The sequence below is a fragment of the Saimiri boliviensis genome, chromosome 9 (genome assembly GCF_048565385.1).
Source record: "Saimiri boliviensis isolate mSaiBol1 chromosome 9, mSaiBol1.pri, whole genome shotgun sequence".
NCBI lineage: Eukaryota > Metazoa > Chordata > Mammalia > Primates > Cebidae > Saimiri > Saimiri boliviensis.
In genome coordinates this window covers 126505086-126529379 of record NC_133457.1, presented here as the reverse complement: position 1 = coordinate 126529379, position 24294 = coordinate 126505086, and the positions used below count along the sequence as shown (strand labels likewise).

The 24294-nt window shown below is 61.8% G+C and overlaps 2 protein-coding genes across 13 annotated transcripts in view; both read left to right on the top strand.

Moving 5' to 3' along the window:
• The window catches only part of KCNQ2 (potassium voltage-gated channel subfamily Q member 2), a 70182-nt gene extending 59172 nt beyond the window's left edge, over positions 1-11010 (top strand). For 4 of the 12 annotated variants that reach the window (XM_039479502.2, XM_039479503.2, XM_039479500.2 and 1 more), the window contains 6 exons: positions 1047-1270; positions 2282-2387; positions 3006-3137; positions 5838-5945; positions 9310-9433; positions 10278-11010. In XM_039479502.2, the coding sequence (XP_039335436.1) occupies positions 1047-1270; positions 2282-2387; positions 3006-3137; positions 5838-5945; positions 9310-9433; positions 10278-11009 (1426 nt within the window). In that variant the 3' untranslated portion in view covers position 11010. The remainder of the gene's footprint in view (positions 1-1046; positions 1271-2281; positions 2388-3005; positions 3138-5837; positions 5946-9309; positions 9434-10277) is intronic. The other 8 variants (XM_039479508.2, XM_039479507.2, XM_039479506.2 and 5 more) reach the window with 5 other exon arrangements.
• A 1970-nt stretch (positions 11011-12980) lies between these two features.
• Positions 12981-16518, top strand: LOC120367879 (uncharacterized). Its single transcript, XM_074406771.1, is given in 2 exon segments — positions 12981-13256; positions 13258-16518. Coding segments are annotated over 2 exon segments (1902 nt in total). The 5' UTR covers positions 12981-12987; the 3' UTR covers positions 14891-16518.
• The last annotated feature ends 7776 nt before the right edge of the window (positions 16519-24294 follow it).

The window sequence follows — 24294 nt, the reverse complement described above, 5'->3', positions numbered from 1 at the left end:
AAGCATGGCCGGGCGTTAATGGGTCCCCAGTTCACAGGAGTCCCACTGTCCTCAAGGGAGCTGGGGGCTCTGATGCTTTCCAGACCTCGGGAGGCACATCTGCCTGGGGTACCCCAGCTGCAGTGAACCCCCACCCCCACGGCACCCAGAGGACGCTGGAGCTGAAGAACCCGGGTGCAGACTCGTCTCCTTGGTCACCAAGAAACTCAGGGACAAGGCAGCCTCAAGGACCCCCGAGAATCCGGAGCTGGAGGCCCAGCCAGACACAGCCACAAATCCTGCTTCACGTCTTGAGGGCCGAGCGCCGGGCCACCGTGCGGCTGCCTCAGAGGCTGCCTCCCCGCCCCCTGGGGCCAAGACTCCGACCTCCGACCCAAGGCTTGTTGCCTGAGGCCCTGCTGGCGGAGGAGCCGTCATCCATTCCCTCCTTCCAGAAGCTGAAGGAGCAGTTCTCCGTCCGACGCCCCTGGCGGGAGGGGTGCTGTGCAGGGGAGGCCTGAGCCCGCCGAAGCCCGCCCCTCCAGGTGGCCCCCAGCGTCTGGGAAAGGCCTGGGCGTGGCTGCACCAGCGTCAGCTGCAGACTTGGCCCCCCATGTCCTGATTGTCCCCCAGACCCTCGACCCTTGACTCTGGGCAGGAGAGGGACAGGCGGAGGGAGGGAAGGAGGGAGGCTGCTTCGTGGGGGCAGTTACGGCTGTGGAAAGTCCACAGGGGAAACCACAGGCGAGGCTGAGGCGGACGCGGGTGCCCGGGAAGAGCGCAGCCCGAGCGCCGCTGGGTGAGGGGCCGGCGGGGCAGCGCGAGGAGGGCTCCGGCGCCCGCGGTAGTGGCCGAGCGGGACGTAGGAGCCCACAGACGTGGCCACGCTCTGGCCACGCCGGCGCCAACCCGGACTCCCCTCCCTCCTTCCTGCTGGGTGCCCGGTCCTCAGACCTGGGTCTTCCTCCCGTCGCACGGCAGGGTCTGCCGAGAGCCAGCGCGGCCTGCCTTCTCTCGGGAGTGACTTCTCTCGCTGTGTTTCTGTTTGTCGGTTCCCGTGGGAGCAGCCAGAAGGTCAGTTTGAAAGATCGTGTCTTCTCCAGCCCTCGAGGTGTGGCTGCCAAGGGGAAGGGGTCCCCGCAGGCCCAGACGGTGCGACGGTCCCCCAGCGCCGACCAGAGCCTCGAAGACAGCCCTAGCAAGGTGCCCAAGAGCTGGAGCTTCGGCGACCGCAGCCGGGCACGCCAGGCTTTCCGCATCAAGGGCGCCGCATCTCGGCAGAACTCAGAAGGTGGGTCCGGCCTCCTCAGCGCCCCCCGATCTGAGGCTGAGTCCCTCCGGGGATGGACCCTGGCACCCAAGCTACCAGGACCCCCTGAGGCATCGCTGCCTCTTTCGCTTGCTCTGGGCGTGGAAACCTCCCTCCCCACTTTCTAAAACTGAAGTGAAACTTGGGCAACAGAAAAATGAACTATTTGAAAGTATAGGCCAGGCGCGGTGGTTCACGCCTGTAATCCCAGCACTTTGGGAGGCTCAGGTGGGCAGATCACGAAGTCAGGAGTTTGAGACCAGCCTGGTCAACACAGTGAAACCCCATCTCTACTAAAAATGTAAGAGTTACCCGGACATGGTAGCGGGTACCTGCAGTCCCAGATTCTTGGGAGGCTGAGGCAGAAGAATCGCTTAAACCCGGGAGGCGGCGGCTGCAGTGAGCCAAGATCGTGCCACTGCACCCGAGCCTTGGGGACAGAGTGAGACTCTGTCTCAAGAAAGAACAAAGTGTAGAAATCCAGTGGCATTTAGCACATTCACAGCGAGGCTGTCGTCACCATCTCAGCTGGTTTTAGAAGAGTCTCATAATCGCAAATGAAAACCCTGTGCTCCTCAGCAGTCGCCGCGTCCCCGCCTCAGCCCCAGCACCTGTGGTCTCGGGCACGCGGGTCAGCGGCTCCTGCGTGGGGACGTCAGCTCTGGCTTCCTTCTCTGAGCCTGGTGTCAGCGGCACGTCCACAGTTAGCGTCCTGAGCACGGAAGCGCCGCGTTCTGTTCAGCCACTGGCAGGGATGTCCTTGGATGCCCACATCGGCCACTCCCTGTGGCCACAGCCTGCCGGGGAAGGTCCTGGCCCGAGAGCCACTGATGCAGTGGGACAGGTTTCTGGAAAAGCAGGGGCACCCGTGGGGTACCCCGGGGAGCCTTGAGGGGCTTTCTGGTGTTCTGTCTGGCCGGTGGGCCCTGCAGGACCCCACGAGTGGGTTTCCTGTCCTCCTCGACCCTTCACGGCCTGTCTCCTTCACCCCAGAAGCAAGCCTCCCTGGAGAGGACGTCGTGGATGACAAGGCCTGCCCCTGTGAGTTTGTGACTGAAGACCTGACCCCGGGCCTCAAAGTCAGCATCAGAGCCGTGTGGTGAGGACTTACCCAGCAGGGATCCTGGGGGAGGGAGGAGGGGCCTCCTGTCTGTGGTCACATATGCTGCGGTGCTCATGGTGCAGGACAGCAGCCAGGAGACGGGGTCTGCCCGGAAAATAAAGAGCCAAGCCGCGGGCGGGCCTGGCTGATCATCCCAGGTCCGCTCTTCCTGGGACTCCAGCAGGCCTTGGGCGGGACGCCGGTTCAGCGAGAGGCCTGGGGCCTGGGTCTGCCTGGCTTAGGAGGAAGCTCAGCCCCCTGTGTCTGGGGTGGCACAGAGTCCAAGGGGGCATGGCCAGGTCTTGAAGCCTCCGCCGTCCCAGGAATAGCAGGGACCCCGAGGCCGGGCTCTTCTGTGCGTGGAGCCGGTGGGTGGCAGACAAGAGGGGTGAGTCCAGCCACCTCCAGGGGCCAAGGTCTCAGAGGTGCTGGGAAGGCGACAGGCAGGCGGACACGGGGCCAACCTGGCGCGTGTGGCCGGGGTCTCTGGCTCAGGGCTCACGCCCCTCCCCCCCACAGTGTCACAGGCAGGTGGAGATGAGACCAGCCTGGCGCGTGTGGCTGGCGTCTCTGGGTCTCCGGCCCAGGGCTCACTGTCGCCCCCGACTCCTGCAGTGTCATGAGGTTCCTGGTGTCCAAGCGGAAGTTCAAGGAGAGCCTGCGACCGTACGACGTGATGGACGTCATCGAGCAGTACTCCGCCGGCCACCTGGACATGCTGTCCCGCATTAAGAGCCTGCAGTCCAGGCAAGAGCCCCCTCCAGCCTGTCCCGCAGGGGAGCAGGGGACGAGAGCAGGGTGGGCGGCCGCGCCAAAGCCCGGCGTGGCCCGTGGAGGGAGCGCAGGGGGCGTGCAGGGTGGGGCCTCCTCCCCCACCCAGGTCGGCCTCTGTCAGCTTCGGTGCTGTCTTCCAAGTCTGTTGTAAGATTTCTGTTCTCTCCACCTCTCCCCAGCCACACTGCGGGGGGCAAGTGTGTGATGTGTTTGTGCACACATGCACGTGTGCGTGCACGGATGTGTGGGTCCCTGAAATGTGCGTGTGCGTGTATGTGCAAGTGTGTGTGGGGTTGTGTGTGCCCGCGGCCTGTGCGCTCTGCCATGTGCACGCGTGTGTGTTGGGGGTGGAGTAATTCCACTGAGAGACACAGCTGCAGGGTGGACCCCAGCAGCTTCTTCCACGCTGCTCTCCCGTGAAGGGAGGCCGCTCCTGAGCAGGGCCAGCACCATGCGTGTCAGAACCCCTGTGCCTGCTCCAGGAGTCAAACGTACATTCATGTAGAGACACACAGTCAGGGCTGGGCACACTATGCACACACGTGCACCCCACCTACAGGCGTGTACCAGCGTGCACACACAGACCCACATTCCCTCTCCCACACGCATGTCCACAGAACCGTGCTCCAGCCTGGTGCCCACACATGGGTGTCCCCGAAATCCATACACATGCTGGCGTGTGTGCAACCTTAGGCACATACAAACGAGCACATGCCATGAGTGTGTGTATCTTTCCTGTGGGGGACACACGGTTCTTGGGAGTTTCTCCTGCAGTAGGGGACACGCTCCTGCCTATCAGGGTGCCCTTCGTCTCCCAAGCCCCCAAGCAAGGCTGCAGCAGTTTTCCAGCCCTGGGAGTGAAGCTGGGCCCCCATTACAGGGGAAGACTGAGGCGCTCAGGGACAGCCCTGGGGGCCACAGCCCAGCTCAGACCCTCCAGCAGAGTCAAGCGCTCATCTGAGGGGTCTAGGGACCATCGTGGGGCTCCTGCTCCGTCCCGCTTCAGGGGGCCCGGGAAGGGGTGCCTCCAGCCTTAGCCCACTCCTGCTGTTCAGGGGTCAATGAGACATCCCCTGCGCCCCCTCCCCCGGGCTCCAGCTGTGAGTCCTCCTTCCCAGCATCCTCTCCGGAGCAGTGACCAGCCTTGTGCTGCGTGTGCACGTGTGTGTGTGCATGGGCGCATGCGTGCACGTGTGCTCACGTGTTTGTATGTTCACGTGTTTACATGTGTGCGTGCTTGTGTGCATGTTTAATGTGTGCATGTTCTGGCATGTTTGTGTGCATGTGTTCGTGTGTGCATGCATGTTCGCACGTGTGTTAGCATGTTTGCATGCGTGTGCGTGTGTGTGCATGTGTGTGCACGTTTGCGTTTGCATGTGCATGTGTGCGTGTTTGTATGCATGTGTGCGTGTGTGCATGTATGTTTACGTGCATATTAGTTTGCACGCGTGTGTTCGTGCATGTGTGCCCGTGTGTGTTCGCGTATGTGTGCGTGTGTTCACGTGCATATGGGCATGTGCATGTGTGCGTGTTCACGTGTGTGCATGTGTGCGTGTGTGTGCATGTGCCTATGTGCGAGTGTGTGCATTTACGTGTGCGTGTGTTCGTGTGTTTACGTGCATATGTGCGTGTGCGTGTTCGTGTGTGCATGTTTGCATGTGTGCGTGCGCGTGTGCATGCCCGAGTGCGTGCATGTGCACACGTGTTCATGTTTGCATGCATGTGTGCATGTGCCTGTGTGTGCGTGTGTGCACACATTCGCTTGTGTGCGTGTGTGCACGTTAGCGTGTGTGCATGTGTTCACGTTTGCAGGCATGTGCGTGTTTGTGTTCACGTTTGCACGCATGGGTGCGTGTGCACGTGTTCGTTTGCTGCGTGTTAGCATGTGTTCGCATGCAGTCGTGTGTGTGTGCATGTGTGTGTGCGTGTGCGTGTTCACGTGTGTGCATGTGTGTGCATGTGTTTGCACGCACGTTAGCATGTGATGGCATGCATGTGTGCGTGTGCGTGTGCCTGTGTTTGCACGCACATGTTAATGTGTTGGTGTGCATGTGTGCGTGTGCGTGTTCGTGTGTGCACGTGTGTGCGTGTGCGTGCATGTGTGCATGTGCGTGTGCGATTGTGTGCACGTGTGTGTGTGCGTGCATGCGCACACGTGTGCATACGCTCTCGTGTTGACTTTGTGCTTTGCCTCCACGTCTCTCTGCAGCTGTTTTTGTTCACCGGGATCTTTTGTCCTAAATCTTGCATTTTCCTTCCCTTTCTCTCTGGACAAACAAACCACGCAAACAAACCACCAGAGACCGCAGGCGTCCTGTCCACTCCCGACGATGCGTGTCATGTCGCCCGCAGCGGTCTGTCCGGTACTGGCTCCCGCTGCCGGCGTCTCCCCAGCACGGCACGCTCCGGGATGTGGCACCTGGGTGACCGCGGTGGGGCCGCCCGCCGCCCGCTCCCGAGCCCGACGCTTTGCTGGAGACACGGGAAGGCCTTGGCGAGTCCCAGGCCCGCCGAGGTGGCGCCCGCTCTCCTGGGAGAGCGTCTGTTTTTACGGAGCCTCGCCGTCGCTTCCGTGGGCGTTTCTTCCGTTTCCGCCAGTTTCTGGCCTACTCCTCTTTCGTGTGGCTTTACGATGCATTTTGCTGGTGTCTCTTTTCTTGTTTACTCTGCCAGGATAGATATGATTGTGGGTCCCCCACCCCCTTCAACTCCCCGGCACAAGAAGTACCCCACCAAAGGACCCACGGCCCCTCCGAGAGAGTCACCCCAGTACTCACCTAGGTTAGGATGCCAGCGCCCCCCGACGTGTTTGTGGAACGGCCGGCCCCTTCGCTCCAGGCCACATGACGGCAGCACCCCGCACCGCCCATTCCCCGGGACGCAGGGATGTTCGGGTGTCCTCTGTTCCTGACAAAGCGACATGAGGGAGAAGGCCCTTCCCCCACCAGGTCCCCAGGCAGGCTGCGCCCAGCGTCAGGACTGCCAGGGGCCCCGAGGGCTGCTCCTGACTGGCGCCCTGGGGAACCAGGGCTCTGTGAGACTTCCCTCTGGGATTGGGAGGTCCCTGGGCAGCACCTCCAGGATCAGATGCAGTCAGACGTGTAGGGACGTCCTGCTGGCCCTGCTCCTGTCCCCTGGACAGGCGTCTCCTGGCCGAGGGCCCTCCAGCCTCCCCCGGGACTGACTTGCCCCTCAGCACTGCCCACCGTGGTGGTGGGTCCTGGCCACGTGCACGGCCCGGACCTGGGCGCTGTGTGGCTCTGAGCAGGTGGAGTCACGTCTTGGTGACTCTTCCGTCTCTTGTAAGATACAGACGGTCACAGCATCTACCCTTGAGCCACTGGGAAGAATACGTGAGGAAACCCTGCCGGGCGCCCAGGCAGGCGTGCGCTCCGAGTTCTCGCACAGCTTCCAAGCTGTCAGCTAATTAGTGTTTCTGATGAGGGACACGGAGACGCCCCGGCTGACGGGCAGAACGGAGGTGCGGCCCAGCCCCATGGGAGCCAGTTCTTTAGCGATTCAGACTTTCCAAGGCCTTCCTGCCTTCCAGGGACCACTCAGATCAAGGTTATTGCCCGTCTTCCAGCAAGTCTGATTGGCTGAGGGAGAGCGGAGCCCCCGGGGCAGAGGCCTGGAGGCTGAGCACAGGCGCCCGGGCCCTCCCTGGCAGCTCAGGGCAGAGGGGCTCCCGGCACGGCGATGCCAGTGTCTCGGCCAGTGAAGCCCAGGCCTGAGCTGGTGGAGGCAGCGTCTGGGGCCCGTCTGACCCCTCCTTCCTTTGTGGGGGTTTCTGCCTGTGAGGTTGAGGGTCCGAGCGCTGGACACCTCAACCCTGTGCTCCTTCCACAGGAAAGGGGTTTCTGGGAGCAGGCAGGGCTGTGCCTGCTGCTGCCCAACCCAGGGTTGCCCCGGACAGCGTTTGCCGAGTTCCCTGCTGTGTGGTGCCCCCAGGCCCGAGGGTGCTGTGCCCTGAGGCTGGTCCTCCGTCCATCCTCCTGTGCCACAGGAGGTGGCAGCTGGGTGTCCAGGGCTGTGAGCTGGGAAGGTCCTACAGCCAGGAGGCGTGCAGGGTCACACAGAGAGGCTGGAGGGACAGGTGGATGATCTCCCATCCCACGGGCACTGAGCACTCAGGGGTCGAGTCTCCCCCAGCCTGGGGCCTAGGGCAGGAGGGGCATAGGGTCCTCAGAGGAGCCCCGGCAGCAACTCCAGGCTGAGCCCGTGGCCAGGGCTCCTATCGGGGCTGAGCAGGCGGGCGGCCGGTCGTGTGGCAGGGGCGAAGGTGCTGAGCATCTGCCTGGACTGTGTGACGCTGGGAACGCCAGGGACCCCGTCTCCTCCATTTCCACTGGCGTCTGCTCGGAGCCAGAGGGTCCCTCCTGCCATCCGTCCCCTCCCACCCGCCTCCCGCCACCCTGGCCCTTTGCATGAGTCCAGCATGAAGCCCCGTGGAGCATGAGGAGCTGCTCTGTGGCCGACGCCAGCCTGAAACCCCCTCTGTTTCCCACAACAGAATCAAGAAAACACCTCTAACCCGTCCCCCCACCCCCACAGAGGCAGGTAGGGCGGCCCCGTGGCAGGAAGTGGGGCCTCGGCCCCGTCTGCTGGTGTGGGGCACACTTCTCCCACCAGGCCCCCGTCCAGAGGAGCCTCAGGGGCTGTGGCGTTGTTCGGTGGGTCCCGCTCAGCCACAACCTGTCTGGAGCTGCCCTTGTCCAGCTGGGCTTGTCGACTGGTCGCAGGGGCCTTGCTTCCGCGTGAGTGCCCACAGAGCTGCAGGTCCGAGCCCACACCCAGCCAGCCCAGCATCTGTGGAAGCCCCAGTTCTGAGGATGAAGGAGCCTCCCTCCCTTCTATTGTCATGAGTGACCTACGGCCTCTTGGAGATCAGCTCAGCTGAATTCTGAATCCTGCACACACAAACGAAAACATGCACACTTGCACACATGAACACGTACACGTGTGCACACACTAACTTGTGCAGTGCGCATGAAGATGCCCACATGCACCCCGAGCTCACACATGTGCACATACGCACACAGACATGTACACACAGACCCTTGCATGAGGTCACACACGCACCGGGTGCACACACACCCTCACATAAGGACATAAATGCACCCTGACCACACACACATGCACACACCCTCACATGAGCACACACATGCACCCAGACCACACACGTACACACACACCCTCGCATGAGGACACACGTGCACACACACCCTTGTATGAGCACACACAGGCCCCCTGAGCACACACACGTGCACACACCCTCACATGAGCACACACATGCACTCTGACCACTCACGTACACACACACCCTCGCATGAGGACACACGTGCACACACACCCTTGTATGAGCACACACAGGCCCCCTGAGCACACACACGTGCACACACCCTCACATGAGCACACACATGCACTCTGACCACTCACGTACACACACACCCTCGCATGAGGACACACGTGCACACACACCCTGGTATGAGCGCACACACGTGCACACACAGACCCGGCCGCTCTGTCTACCCTCCTCTGGTTTGTGCGTTGGTTCCTGTGCTGTCTGCGCCCTCCCTCCTCGTCCTGGTGCATGAGCCGCTGCTCACGCCTTTCTGCTTCTGTCATTCCCGCTGCAGACATTTAACTCTGTCCCCATCAGACCTGGAGGGGCCGATGGCCCCAGTGGCACATTACGGGAGTAAAGCTTCGGAGTGGGGCTGGGTACGGGGAAGGGGAGGGGCCCTGCAGTGGGAGACCCTCTGGGCTTCTGTGGGCTGTGGGGCCAGCGGGCCTTGGGCAGAAAAGTGGGTGAGCAGGTAGGGCCGGCTGGAAGGGCGGCATGGAGTGGGAGCCCTGGGAGGCAGCCGGCGACCTGGCCCAGTGGGAGCTTCCTCACTTTACTCCTCCTAATGTGCCAGGCCCCTCGGGGACGGAGCGGGCAGGAGCAGACCCTCGCAGTGCCAGAAGGCGGCTGAGGACAGGGGGCACCCCATCCATCTGTCCTGGCACCTGCTGCCCCCCTGGTCGGCTCTGGCTGGGCCTGCAGCCTGGACCCCGGGCACTGTGGCCTGGCCCAGGAGGAGAGGGCAAGGGCCTGCTGCACCCACCCAAACTCATGCTTTGGGGTCTCTGTTCCCGGTAGAGTGGACCAGATCGTGGGGCGGGGCCCGGCGATCACGGACAAGGACCGCACCAAGGGCCCGGCGGAGGCAGAACTGCCCGAGGATCCCAGCATGATGGGACGGCTTGGGAAGGTGGAGAAGCAGGTGCGGGAGGCCGGCCAGGCGGGAGGGCCGTGGGCGGGAGGGCCGGGGGCCGGGGGCCGTGGGCAGGAGGGCCGGGGGCCGGGGGCCGTGGGCGGGAGGGCCGTGGGCCGTGGTGCTGCTGTCCCAGGGCCCCTGTGGTCAGCCCGTGGCAGCGTGGGCTTCAGGGGCTGGGTGTCCCAAGGAGTCTTCACGGGAGGGTTCCTCAAGTCTAGGGGGCACATGGCCCTGTCACCACTGACAGCTGCTCTGGGCAGACCCTCACATCCCCAACGAGCCCCCCACTCCCAGCTTGGGGTGCCTTTCCTCCTGACAGTACCGACAGTACCGAAGGCCCAAAGAACCCAGGAATCCTGGGTGGGGGTCGCCGGGAGGCGGGTCCTCGGGGTCTCATTGCACCCGTCCGGTCTTCCTCCTCTCTGTCTTCCTTGCCCGCCACCCCAGCCGTTCCCTACTGGGGGTGCATTCCCAGAAGCCACCACTCAGGACTCTTGTCTCGGGGTCCGCCTCTGAGAGCTGGGCCTGAGCAGTGAGTGAGGAACTGCCGGGTCCTGCCCGGTGGGGTTTTTACTGAAGGGGGTTCCCTGGTGGGCAGCAGGAGGGCCTGGCTCTGAACGCAGGCCCAGGTGGAGCCGGAGGCTGAGCCGCAGGGGTCTGGGAAGGAGCAGAAGCGGCTCCTAGGCCTCCTCTCTGGCTCCTCCAGCTTCCAGGGAGCAAGGGTCCCCCTCGCCCCTCCCTCCGCACCTTTCCCGGGAGCAGCCCGGGTCTCCCCATTTCCTGGGAGCGGCCCGGGTGCTCCCTCTCTGGGACTGGCCCCGGCAGTGCAGCCCAGCAGTCCATCTTGCAGGTCTTGTCCATGGAAAAGAAGCTGGACTTCCTGGTTAACATCTACATGCAACGCATGGGCATCCCCCCCACGGAGACTGAGGCCTATTTCGGGGCCAAGGAGCCGGAGCCGGCGCCGCCGTACCACAGCCCGGAAGACAGCAGGGAGCACGTGGACAGGCAGGGCTGCATCGTCAAGATCGTGCGCTCCAGCAGCTCCACCGGCCAGAAGAACTTCTCAGCGCCCCCGGCCGCGCCCTCCGCGCAGTGCCCGCCCTCCACCTCCTGGCAGCCGCAGAGCCACCCGCGCCCAGGCCACGGCACCTCCCCCGTGGGGGACCACGGCTCCCTGGTGCGCATCCCGCCGCCGCCCACCCACGAGCGGTCCCTGTCTGCCTACGGCGGGGGCAACCGCGCCAGCACGGAGTTCCTGCGTCAGGAGGACGCCCCGGGCTGCCGGCCCCCCGAGGGGGCCCTGCGGGACAGCGACACGTCCATCTCCATCCCGTCCGTGGACCACGAGGAGCTGGAGCGCTCCTTCAGCGGCTTCAGCATCTCCCAGTCCAAGGAGAACCTGGACGCTCTCAACAGCTGCTACGCGGCGGTGGCGCCCTGCGCCAAAGTCAGGCCCTACATCGCGGAGGGCGAGTCGGACACCGATTCGGACCTCTGCACCCCGTGCGGGCCCCCGCCACGCTCCGCCACCGGCGAGGGCCCGTTTGGTGACGTGGGCTGGGCCGGGCCCAGGAAGTGAGGCCCCCCCAGCGCCCTGCCTCCACGGTTTCGAGGCGGGAACCCTCTGGGGCCCTTTGCTTAGAATAACAGTGTGGCTGGGAAGTAGGCCCTGGAGGGGCCCGTGTGGCTGAAGGACGGGGCTCCTGGCAGTGACCTTTTACAAAAGTTATTTTCCAACAGGGGCTGGAGGGCCGGGCAGGGCCCCGTGGCTCCGGAGCAGCAAGGCCGCCCTGTGCGCTCGGCTCGGGGCTGCAGTGGACTTCGTTGCCGGCGTGAGGAGGGCAGGCGTGGTGACAGGCCGGGGGACGCCAGGGCGTGCGGTGGGCTCTGGGAGCAGAGCCTGGGGGGGCGGGTCGTGAGGGCAGGCCTGTGGGCCGTGGGGCCTGGCGGGGTTTTGGTCGGCTGCAGGTGGGCGTGGCCAGCCCTCACACCTGGTCCCCCAAGTGGTCTTTCCTGTCCCCCACCTTGGGGGTCCCAACGACAGAGCTGCTGGTTGGTGTGTTCTCCCTGCACCTTCTGGGATCTGAGGGTCTTTTGATGGGAGCCAGCCCCGAGCTGGAGGCCGTGGCCGCAGCTGAGGAACGGGTGGGGCCGGGGAACAAATGAGCCCAGAGTGGACATTTCACCCTTTGGGCTTGGCCTCTCTCGGAGGGCCCAGCTCTGCAGGGTCTTCAGATAGAGGGCCCTGGGGGCTCCTGTCGCCTCACCCTGGGCTCTCCCGGGACGTGTGAGAGCCAGCAGTACCCCAGCCTTGGAGACCTGAGGGCCAGGACCCCAAATCCTCTCCTCTCTCCTGACTGCCCTGGCCGGGTGCTACCTGGTGAGCAGGCCTCACGGCCCTTCGCCAGGGCTCCACTTCACCTGTGCCCACCAGTGCCCCGACAGACCTGGGCAGGGCAGGGCCATGATGCAACAGGCTGGGAAAGCCTCCACACCCACTGGACACCCACATGGCCAGCACAGGCCGCCCTCCCTGCCTTCCCGGAGGAATTCACCTCTGCCTCTGCCAGCTGAGGGCCCTCCCTGGCTTGCCTGCCCCTTCTCCTCCATTGACCAGTCCCTTAGCTGGGGCCTCTTGGCATCTTGGGCCTCAGGGATGCACTATCGCATGTCCCTCCAGTTGTGGGCACTGTGGCCCTGCGGGCAGCCGGCTTCGATGGGGGAGTGAGTCCGGCCACTGAGAGGCAGAGCGGGCCCTTAGCGCCAGGCTTCAGCACCCGAGCCCAGGAGCATCTGGCATTTGGGGTGATGGCGTCACAGGAGGGCCTGGGCTCCCTAGGAGTGAGCAGGGCTGGAATAGCAGAAATACCACACCCAGCAGTTGAGGAGGAGCCCTGGCGTGTTCCTCCTCCGCCTTTGTTTTAAGTTCAGTTCGCTGGGCTGGGAGCTTCTGGGGCCCTGAGGTCAGCCAGGGACCCCGACCTGAGCGGGAGGACTTAGAAGAAAAGCATCTGAAGGTTGTACGCCCCTGGCTCAGAGTCTTTGGGGAGCCCCTGGCGTCCATTGTCGGGGGGCTGCTGCCCTGGCCTCTGTGCCTACCCCAGCCCAGCCAGGACACTCCCAGGCCCCACCATCCGGGTGCATCTGCTCGTCCCAAAGAGGTGCCGGCTGGGAAGACTCAGAAGCCACTGTCCAGGTTCCCGTGGGCTGTCTGCTGTGTTCCCAAGGGCAGCGTGTGTGGCCTCGGGCCCTGTGTCCCGTCTGGTGAGACCGTGGCTGTGTGTTTCCCCGGGTGGTGCCCTTGCCCTCCCCCACTAGCTCATGAGAGCCCTGGGTCCATGTCCCATCGTGGGACAGGGAATCTGCAGCGGGGCCCACAGGCAGGGGTATGAGTGCGTCCCACCCCATGCAGCCCCAGCCCCTGCTCCCCACACCTCCAGTTCAGTCTCAGCCACCAGGGCTCCAGCACCCTGGAGAAAGGAGACCTGGGGCCAAAGGAGGCTGTGCCCCTCCCAGGCGTGGCCCACCTGCTCTTTCCTCCACAAAGCCTCTGAGGCATGAGCACCTGGGCACAGGCGGGGGTTCTGCAGCAGGGGGAGGACAAGGCTTCTCTCCTAGAAGCCTGCTGCCCAGGAACTGGGGCTAGATTCATGTCCAGCAAGGAGCACGTGGCGTGTCCCCTGGAAAGTCTCTGGGCCCTGGGAAGATGGAGGGTGCATGTCCTGGGTTGGTTGGGGTCCCTGTTTTGGGGAGACAACAGCGTAGAGGCTCTGTCTTGGGCTCCCCAGGACTCTAGCCTGAGCAGGGTAGCCACCTGCTGCCCAGGCCCCCCCTCAGAGAAGTGCGGCGGGAAGGAGGCTGGAGGTGGCGTGGTGCTGCTCGGGGTTCTGTGTGACCAAGTGTGGCCAAGGGCCAGTGCCACCTCATGGCAAAGAGCTCCCACGGTGTTCATTAGATTGCACATCTTCACATGCCACTGGCTCACACACACCTGCTTGCAGGCATACACATGCACGCTTACACACATGCACAGAAGCATGCAGGACACACCCATGTACACAGGCATGCATACAGGCATGCACACATGCTTACACACGTGCTCACCAACGCCTGCATACAGGCATACACATGCATGCTTGTACAGGTCATAGCACATACATGCACACACGTGTACAGACCATGCACAGTGCATACATGCACAGACATGCCTGCATACAGGTATACATGTGTACTTGCACATGCTCACACATGCACACACAGATCACACAGCACACACGCACACATGTATGGACCACACTACACACATATACACACATGCACAGGCCATACAGCACACACACGTGTGCACAGACCGTGCAGTGCATGTGTACATTCAAGTGCACAGACCACATGGCACACACATGGCGCACATATGTACGCACACGTGTGTGCACAGACCACGCAGTGCACATGTACACTCAAGCGCACAGACCACATGGTGCACACACGTGCTCACACGTGTGCACAGACCATGCAGTGCACGTGTACACTCAAGCGCACAGACCACACGGAGCACACACGCAGTCACACACGTGTGTGTACACTCCTGCCCTTAGGTCTGTAGTCTTTCTCTTTGACCCTGCTGGGTTTAAGCTGCCCAGGGAGGAGCCACAAGGAGTCACTGGTTTTGGGGTCCTGTGGTGGGGTATCCGACTCCTGGGCCACAGTGGCAGAGGTCCAGGCAGGGGCCAGTCAGGGTCTCACGCTGCCTGTCCCCCCACAGCCTGGTGGCCATCCAGAGGAGGGATTCTGCCAGATGCCAAGATGCCCTGGCGTCCGTATGGGTGTCTGGTGGGTCCTGCATTTGGTCTGCCTGGAGGTGCTGGCCACTCCCTGTGCCCTCTTGGGACGTGTGGCCCAGCCTGGAATCCCAGGCCCCGGCCCTGGCAGGTGCTGCCGCCCCTCTTGGTTCCCTGGCCCGGCTCCTCCCTCTTGTCTTGTCCGTGTAAAATCACAGTCCGCGAATCTTCCGGCTGCCACCGCAGCTGGGACACGCTGGGGGAGACCCCTCCCGTGCCTCCCACACACAGGTCCGAGAGTGGCAGGTGCCTGACACACCCCACCGGAGGACACGCTGCCCCTCAGCCATGCCCCTCCCTTTTGGGGGCCTCACTTGGAGGCTGCAGTCACCTCTGGCCCTGTGAGGGCTTCTCCAGGGGGCCCTGTCGGAGCTGTGGGTCTCATCGCCCCAGGCCCCGCCCAGAGGGGAGCTGCAGCCAGCACGCCAGTGTTTTCATGTTTTCTCTGAGTCAGGACAACCCCACTCCCCTCAGGCTGGAGGTCTCCGTGTTCCTAGGCTCCAGACCCTGCGGCTGGAGGGAAGGGGAGGAAGACCCCAGCTGGGCTCGGTCCCCCACTTCTCTCTGGAAAGAGCTGGGCTCTGAGCGATTTCTGGTTGTTTCCCGGAAGCCAAGGAGCTGAAGGAGCTGGCAGAGCTTTGCGGAAACACCCGTGTTGTCCCCACCACCCTGAGCTGTGAATGCTACAGAGTGGAGGCTGGGGGTGTTTGCAAGGTCACAGCTGATACCACCCAGCCCAGTGGCACAGACCCTTGAACCACACGTGGGGTGGGAGGGGCACTCGGAAGTCGGGACCGATGTGGAGGGTGCCCGGCCGGGGGCTGAGCTCTGAGTGGTGGGCGCTCAGTGCCCGGGTGTCCCCTGACCCCGTCCAGTGCCTCCCATACCCACGCAGAGCTCCCAGGCCACATGGATGCATGTCCAGGGCATGAGGGTGGGGTGAAGAGGCCTGGGCAGGACGCTCAGGGGCTGCCTGGGGGGCCTGTGTGGCTGTGCCAGGCCAGTCGTCCCACATTCCCACCCAGGGGTGCAGGCTCCTCTTCAGCCCCAGCACAGTGCCAAGGAGCAGGAGAGACAGCTGGGGTGGGGCTTCCTGAAGGAAGCTGTGCACACCGAGAGGCTTTCTGTGACCCCGGGAGCGTGGGGGGGGTCCCGGTTTGCCCAACTCTGGTGTCTTGTAAGTGTGGGGCTGACCCTGGGAGAGGTGACTTCACAGGGGAGGTTGTGGGAGATGGTGGAGGACGAGGGACTAGAAGGGGCCGCTTGGGAGGGGGGGCCCTGTTCTGTTTGAAAAGGCGTTTGTGGGGTGGGGTTGAGTGCACTCTGGCCTCAGACGCTTGCCGTGGTGGCTCTGGCTGGCCGAGGACACCGGGTCTGGCCAGTGGCATCTCCTGAGAGGTCCTAGCGTCCGACTCTCGGCCAGGTGCCAGCGAGGAGAGGCCAGTCCTCGGGACTGCCAGGCGGGTGCGTGTACTCCCCCACACGCCCCATGCCAACTCCGCCTGGCTTTTACAAAGTCGTTGCCTTAATGCATGTGGACAGGAACTCCCTGAGGCCACCCCATGCCCCCCAGCTTGGCCAGGCATGGATGCCCTGGACCCTGCCTCCAGGCTGGGCGGGCGAGGGGCCCGAGGGCCGGGCTCCAGAGACAAGCGCAGGGCAGGAGGGGTCTCACACCGAGGCGCTGAGAGCCAGCGGTCCCACTGGACGCCAGCCACCTGCCTGGGATCCACTGAGCCACGCGCGCCCGCCACGCCCGCACCCCACTCCACTGCGGCCTGCCATCCTCCGGCCGTGACGCTGGCTGCAGCTTCCCCGTCTGCGCCGTTGCCTCTGGCTGTCTGCACTTCTGTTCATGCTCCAAAGAATCTTTCATAATGCCTTCAGTACCGACGCACACTCTGGCCATTTCGTACGTGTCCTTGTGCCGTAGTGACCGGGCCTTTCTTTGGTGGCTGTGTCGCCCGCCCACCTCAATCTCCACTTCGTGCAGCGTCCGTTTCTAGGGATAGACGCCCAGGGAATGAACTCTAGTTTTCTAACAGATTAGCCGAGATAGTAACTCACGCACACGGACAGGTTGACGCCAGAGCCACAGGAACGGCAGTGCGGGTTTGCGGGGGGCTTCGGGTGTGGGGTCCCACGGCCGGGACAGCCGTGGAAGGTTCTGGGGATCCCTGCTGCCACAGGGACGGGTTCGGGCACCAGGTGGACCTGTGCACTCAGTAAAACGCAGCGATTCAACCTGGACGGCATGTGGCCTCCTCACTCACACGGGCGGTCTCTGGGCAGCTGGTCACTGGGCGGGGGACCCAGGGTTGGGGCAGGGAGGTCCCTCCCAGACCGCACTCTGCCCCGGGGCAGTGAAGGCCTGTGCTGTGCTGGTTTCCTGGGGCCACCATGGAATTCCTCAAATCTCAGCCTCCAAACACCAGAAATTCATCATCTCGCAGTGGGGAGGCTGGAGCCCCTCCTCCCTCGACACCGGCCTTGTGCTGGGCCTGGGTCTGTGGCACCAAACCCTAGTGCGAGCGCTGCTGCGTCTCAGCCGTCAGGAGCAGCGGAGACCAGGGGGCTACTCAGCTCTTAATGGGAAAGGAGCCCTCCCCAGCGTCTGCACCACCACCCCAGTGCCAGGGGCTCGTAGTGACACACGCCACACTCCTTCCACGGTCTGGTTCCATATACGCCACCAAGGATCTGCCACGGCGTGCCCACATGGTGCTCCCACGCCACCTGCCCTCGGTCACACTGTCACCCCACTCCACAGGAGGGGACTCGGAGCGCTTGGGGTGTCCCCAGCCCCTGGTGGCTGCAGGGGCCACGCGTGATTCTGCACTGTGGGACCCAGAGCCTGCGGGGGTGCTGGAGCCACAGCAGAACCGGGTCCCGACTCGGCCATCTGGGTCCCTGCAGATCCCTGCTCAGACAGAGTCACATCCTGCTGTCACCTGGCTCCCGCAGTGGGAGGGAGGTGAGGGAGGCCCCCACCCCCAGGTCTTCGGCAGGCATTTCTGTTCACCCGTCCCTCTCTGGAGCAGCAGTTGGGACCTGTTGAATTCTGTGATTCCTGTGCAGGGTCTGGCTCAGGCGCCGTGTGCCCGGGCTCCTGTTGGACTCTGCCTTTGGAAGGTCTTGGGGCACGTGCCTCTTTGGTGAATGAATGAGTGAGTGAGAGGATGAATGAAGGGCAGGGTCCATCTCTGGAGGGGGTGTGGGGTCCATCCTTATGGAGCCTCTGCATGCCCAGCTCCTGGTGGGGCTCTGCACTCACTCTCTGGCTGCCTCCGGACGGGGAACTCCTGAGAACCCCTGGAGACCCCTTGGCAGGCGGCCCTCCCACCCCGCTTCCCACCCCGCTTCCCACCCTGCTTCCCCCCACCACATACGGCTGACTATGTGACTATGGCTCCTGTAGCCCCTCCCAGACCCTCACATACGCCCCCATCCCTGAGTCCCCTTCAGACTGGAGCACTCAGGGGCTCTGACAAATGTGCCCCCTTTGTGAGAGAACCCTCAGGTGGGGGAGGTGCCCAGTGGTGCCCATGGAACTCAGGGTCACAGCAGGAGAAGGCAGTGTGGGCGTGCAGACCCCTGCACCCGGCGCGGGGAGTGAATCACCCTCCAAGGTGCTCGTGACCAGGCCAGCGGGTGGGGTGTCAGGCTGAGGGCCTCAGCAAGCCAGTGGAGAGGTGGGCAGGAAAGCTTGTCCAGAGGCTGGACGTGGGCAGAGGAAGATCTGGGCAGAGAGGGGGCAAGGAGATGAGACAAGCAGATGGGGGAGGGGCCAAGCCAGCAGACAGAAGGCACCCAGCGGGACACTTGGTGGCCAGCATCTGCCCGGGGGGCGCTGAGGGAAGGGACTGCAGGGGTCCCAGGAGAGGCCAGGCCCAGCAGATCCAGCATCTTTCTGGGTGTCTGCAGGCCTCAGGGGGAGGCAGGGAGAGCCTGGGGCCCCCAAGAGAACCCAGGGGCCACAGGGGGTCCACAGAGGCCCCTCCTCTGGCCAGAGCCCCAGGACCTGGCTGCCCCTGCCCCTCACCCACTGTGGCCCCTGGCCCCACCATTCCACAACACCCCAGCTCATTCATGCCCCGAGGAGAGAGTCACTGGGCATCACCTGTCCCCACATCTTGTCCACAGCACCACGCTCAAACCAGCCAAGGGTGCTTGTCCCCAGGCTCCAGCCACTGAACCACAGTGAGAATGTGTGATACCTCCAGCCACTGAATCACAGTGGGAATGTGTGATACCTCCAGCCACTGAATCACAGTGGGAATGCGTGATGCTTCCAGCCACTGAACCACAGTGGGAATGTGTGATACTTCCAGCCACTGAATCACAGTGGGAATGTGTGATACCTCCAGCCACTGAACCACAGTGGGAATGCGTGATACCTCCAGCCACTGAACCACAGTGGGAATGCGTGATACCTCCAGCCACTGAATCACAGTGGGAATGCGTGATACCTCCAGCCACTGAATCACAGTGGGAATGTGTGATACCTCCAGCCACTGAACCACAGTGGGAATGCGTGATACCTCCAGCCACTGAATCACAGTGGGAATGCGTGATACCTCCAGCCACTGAATCACAGTGGGAATGCGTGATACCTCCAGCCACTGAATCACAGTGGGAATGCGTGATACCTCCAGCCACTGAATCACAGTGGGAATGCGTGATACCTCCAGCCACTGAATCACAGTGGGAATGCGTGATACCTCCAGCCACTGAATCACAGTGGGAATGCGTGATACCTCCAGCCACTGAATCACAGTGGGAATGCGTGATACCTCCAGCCACTGAACCACAGTGGGAATGCGTGATACCTCCAGCCACTGAACCACAGTGGGAATGTGTGATACCTCCAGTCACTGAATCACAGTGGGAATGCGTGATACCTCCAGCCACTGAACCACAGTGGGAATGCGTGATACCTCCAGCCACTGAATCACAGTGGGAATGCGTGATACCTCCAGCCACTGAATCACAGTGGGAATGCGTGATACTTCCGGCCACTGAACCCTGTGCTTTCCCTTGTGACGATGCTGTGTTTTATGCCATCTATTTTACAGTTTCAACAAACAACAGGGGCAGAGCCTGGCCCAGCCCTCTTCCTCCTGGGCTGGGTCTCGCTCAGCAGAAGGGACCTCAGTGAGCCCCTGGCAGTCTCCATGGGGCCCAGAACTGGGATTAGCAGCTACGAGAACGTGGTCAGTTTTGAGTAGACTGAGGTCTGGGGCTCTGGGCCAAGGCTCAGGGCAGTGGGTCTGAGCAGCCACAGGCTGGGGCGGGGACTCCAGCTTCCCTCATCCTCCATGGCCTTACCTCCTGGCATCTCCCAGGCGGCCTCAGCTGGGTCCAGTGTGGGCACGTGGGCACAGCCCCGCTCCAGCCCCCTCTGGGTCAGCTCATGCTCCTCACTCCTTGCCCCACCCAGCCCTTCCACACCTGGGAGGTGACCCCACACAGCCTCCCGCCTGGTCCACACACTCCTCAGCCCTTCCCCGGCTCTGAGGCGGTACAACTGCACTGTAGGAATGATCCACAGCACCAGCCTTTTGGCTTGAACTGGAAACTGAGGCCCAAAAGGTGGAACAGAGTGGTCCAGCGAAACGGCCGGTGTATGTGCAGAACCTGGAGGCTGGCCTCCCAGGGACCCCACTCCTGGCAGGACTCAGAACCGCCAGGTCACGGGAGGTCCCCGAGGGGCAGGCAGCAGGCACCTCTCACCTTCTAGCACCCACCCACCCCAGCCACCAACCCCAGATGTCTGAGCCACTGACACTCAGGAACAGTCAAAGGCGGAGCAGGGCTTCACTGAGGAGCCCCGTCACTCCCCCACGGGGTGAGGGAGCCTCCAAGCCACACAGCAGACGTAAGCACATGGATCTTCTCAGGCCACCCCACAAGCTGCCGGCTTAAGGATTTCATCTGAAAGTTTCTTCTGTGTGGACAGCGCTGGCTCCTGTGAGCTTGTCTGTCCGCCCAGCCCGGCCACACCTCCTCGCGCAGCCCCGGCCACTCCTCCCTCATGGCCGCGGAACCCCGACCCGGTGCTCCCTGCCCCAAAGTCTGCCAGCTCTCCAGCGGCACCAGGACCCTCCGAGGGCAGCCTCTATGCCATCCCCACCGTCCCCACACCTGCCTTCCTCCTCTCTCCTCTCTTCTAGAACTTTCCTGGCCCTCCCTGGTCCACCTCCAGCCTGCCTCCTCCTTGGAGCCCCAGAACTGCCTGGAACCAGCACCCCACCCTCTGCCTGGAGCTGCGTCCCGCAGGTGGCGTTGATCTGGCTTCCACCCGCCGCCCCCCTGGCTGGAGTGATGGTGACGCTAGGAAAGTCCCAGCGTGTGAGCTTGGCTGAGTCCTGGGGAGTCCCACTCGCTTGCAGTCATGTCTGCTTTGATAAAACGCTGAACACTTCATTTCTTTTTCAATGTGAAAGCAAACGGGCTCAGCTCAAGAGATCATCTCAGGAGACAAGGACTGAGCCGGGCGTCCCCCCCGGCCTGGAGTGACCCTGGGTGGGGACCCCTGGGTCTGCTGTCATCGGCCAGCAGAGAGAGGGGAGCCGCGCCAGCCTCTCGCAGGGACAGGAGCACCTGTTGCGTGCAGGGGAGGGCGGGGAAGGAGAAAGGGGGGCTGTGCCTGCCAGAGGAGGGCTGAGGGGCGGCAGGGTCTGGGGGTGGCTCCGAGGGTGGGGGCACTCTGCGACGCTGTCCTGGTGGCCTGGATGCCCTCCCTCCACTCCTTCCTCAGAGGCCACCTCGTGGCTCTCCGCACGTTGGGTGTGTCCCTGCGCTGTCTGTCGGCTTCACGTGGCCTCACCTCCACACCCATCATGGTCATGTCTTGGGCGCTCGTCACCCACGCCCTCTCAGGGTGGAGCCCCTGCCTGGACTCAGGTCCCCCGGTATCGCAGCAGACAGCAGTCCCAGACCCTCCAACTGTCCACGCAGGAGCTCTCCTAAGGCAGCAGGTGGTGTCGGGGGCTGAGACCCCCCAGCACCTCCGCCTTTTCCCGGCCTGATGTGAATCCGGCACTGTGTCCTCGTCCTTGGGCCTGGCTCAGATGCCGCCCTGCCGCCGCAGGCCCCGCCTTCCGCTCTGCACCCTGGTCTGTCATCTGTCGCCCTGGCCCCGAGCGGCTCCCGCAGGTCTCAAAGGCCATGCACACAGGAGTCCCTGGACCGGGCTGTGCCTTGCTGGGGCTCCTTCCCTCGGTGGTGAGTCCCCGGCTCGGCTCCCGGGTGCGCTCCGCTCTCGAAGGCCCCGGCAGCCCCTCCATGCCGGGCGGCGGCCCCCGCCAGCAGCCTCCCCCCACAGCCCGGGAGCCGGAGGAAACGGCCCAGCCATGCCACACTGCCAACTAGAGCGGGACTCGCTCCTTGACATTCAGAACTGCTAAGTTTTCCTGCGCACGGTTGGCTTGACATTTGCATCGGAACGGATTCATGTTCCCTTCCTCCCTGCTGCTGGCTGGAGACCCAGTCCTCCTGGTTGCTCAGGCAGGGAGCCCCGATGGCCCCGCCTCCTTGCCCGCCCCGCCACTGGGAGGCTCTGGGACCCGAGGCCGCCAGGCGCAGACTTGCTGTGCGGCTCACGGAGCCCCCACCCCCCCTCCTCGGCCCCGCCCAGACCTCCGGCCCCTTGGCTCCTCTCCGCAGTCGTCCCCCAACCCCAAGGCCTCGCCCAAGTGCTGCTTCCTCTATGAAGCTTCTGAGTGGCCCTCTTGGAGGGTCCCTGTTCCCCAGTGAATTCTGACCACACCCGGCCCCTCCATCACTTCCTGGACACGGCCCTGGTCAGCTCTGCCTGGGTCCGGGCTGGCTCAGCTCATTCCCTCGTGCCGGGGTACGCTTGGCGCCCAGTCAGCGCGTGCTGCATGCCCCCCGCAGCCTGGGGCCGGCCGCCACGCATCCACCCACCTGGGCAGAGAGGTGGGCCGTGCGCAGCAGGGAGCCATGTACAGAAAAGGGGTCCACCCCCATTAGGTCACCGAGGCAAGGAGGTGGGCTGTGTGCAGCAGGTGTCGTGGGCAACACTTCTTACCTGGGGGCTGGAGACTTCAAAGGGTTTCTAATGGAAAGATACCGTAAGCCAGTGCAGTGGGAGCTGGCAGACGTGTGCTCTTCTCTTAGGATATTTATGGGAGGATGATTTGAGCTAGCACAGAAGCGAGAAAAGACTGACAGGGTGTCCGGCCGCTGTGACTGGTCACATCAGAGGGTTCTTCTCCCTCGGTTACTTCCAGGATCTCAGGTCTGAGGCCGACTTTCCACAGGAACTGGATGCAAGGTGCTACAGCTCCTTTATCGGGAGGAGAGGCTCCTGCTCCAAGCCTGCCATACAGCGTGTGCCTTTCAGGCAGGGCCGCCGCCGCCTGGGTCTTTGGTTCTCGTCCTGGTCTGGCTGTTTTCCCATGTGCTGCTTCTGTTCTGTGACTGCTCTGGGCATTCCTCCTACTATAGACTACTGTATGGTTATATAGGAGGATTCTACAAATCAGCACTGAATGTGTCAGTACAGCTCCGACTACAATACCTGTATGATCATATAGAAATATTTTATGGAACTAAGTGTGCTAGATACAAGTACCAAGTATGATGATGTAAGCTAGATATATGTGAACAGTAAGTTATTAGATTATTATATAGAAATATTATATAAAGGAAATAGCTGAGTAATAACACTCTAAACTAAGATATTCTTCAGGCACGAATTGTGCCTGGGGTCTGCACAGCTGTCCGTCCTCGGTGCCCGTGTGGGGGGTTACCCGCAGCTACGAGGCTGGCAGTCTGCCTTTCTTCATTGTCCGGGACGCACAGCCCTCCGGCAGCAGCCCCTCGGCTGATAGGACAGACGTTGGCTGACCGCTGCCTTGCGTTACCAGCACTGCCCTTGGGAAGACTTTTAACTACAAATGTGATTGCTTTACTAGGCGTAGGACTATCTCAGTTATCTGTTTCTTCTTGGACAAGTTTGATAGTTGGTGTCTTTCGGGGAATTGGTCCACTCAAGTTGCTGGACCTGGTATAAGTCGTTTCTCGCATTTTTTGTGGTTTCTTTAATGACGGGCATTAATAGTGATGTCCCCCTCATTCATTCCTGATACAATTTGCATCTTTTTATTTCTTCATTTATTTATTTTGAGACAAAGTCTTGCTCCGTCACCCAGGCTGGAGTGCAGTGGTGAGATCTCAGCTCGCTGCAACCTCTGCCTCCCGGGTTCAAACAGTTATCTCCTCCCAAGTAGCTGGGATTACAGGCACCTGCCACCATGCCCAGATGATTTTTAAAATTTTAGTAGAGACGGGGTTTTACCGTGTTAGTCAGGCTGGTCTCAAACTTCTGGCCTCAAGTGACCCACCTGCCTCAGCCTCCCAAAGTGCTGGGATTACAATCAGGAGCCACCTCGCCCAGCCAGCTGGCTTTTCTTTTCCTTCCTTCCTTCCTTCCTTTCTTTTCTCTCTCTCTCTTTCTTTTCTTTCTTTCTTTCTTTCTTTCATTGCTTAGTCTGTCCAAGGTTAATCAATTTTATTTTTTCTAAGAACCAGATTTTGGTTTAATTGACTTTGTTTTCAATTTAATTGATTTTTGCTCTAATCTATGATTTCCTTCCTTCTACTTCCTTTAGGTTTAATTTTCTCTTCATCTTGACTTTCTTTAGGTGGAAGTTTGGGTTACTTATTTTAAATATTTATTTTTTTCTACTATAATAAATTAATACTATAAGTTTTCCTCTAAGTGCTGCTTTACCTACCTACCACAAACCTTGATGTTATCATTTACATTTTCATTTCAGTTCAAAATATTTTAAAATTTTTCTTGAGACTTCCTCTTTCATGGATTATTTTACAGTGCGCTATTCAATTTCCAAATATTTGTAAGACCTCACACATATTCTGTTATTTAATTCTAGTTTAATTTCCTTACGTTCTAAGATCACACTTTGTATGATTTCTAGTCTTTTAAATTTTAAAGTTTGTCTGTGACCAGAATACGGGCTATCTTGGTGAAAGCCC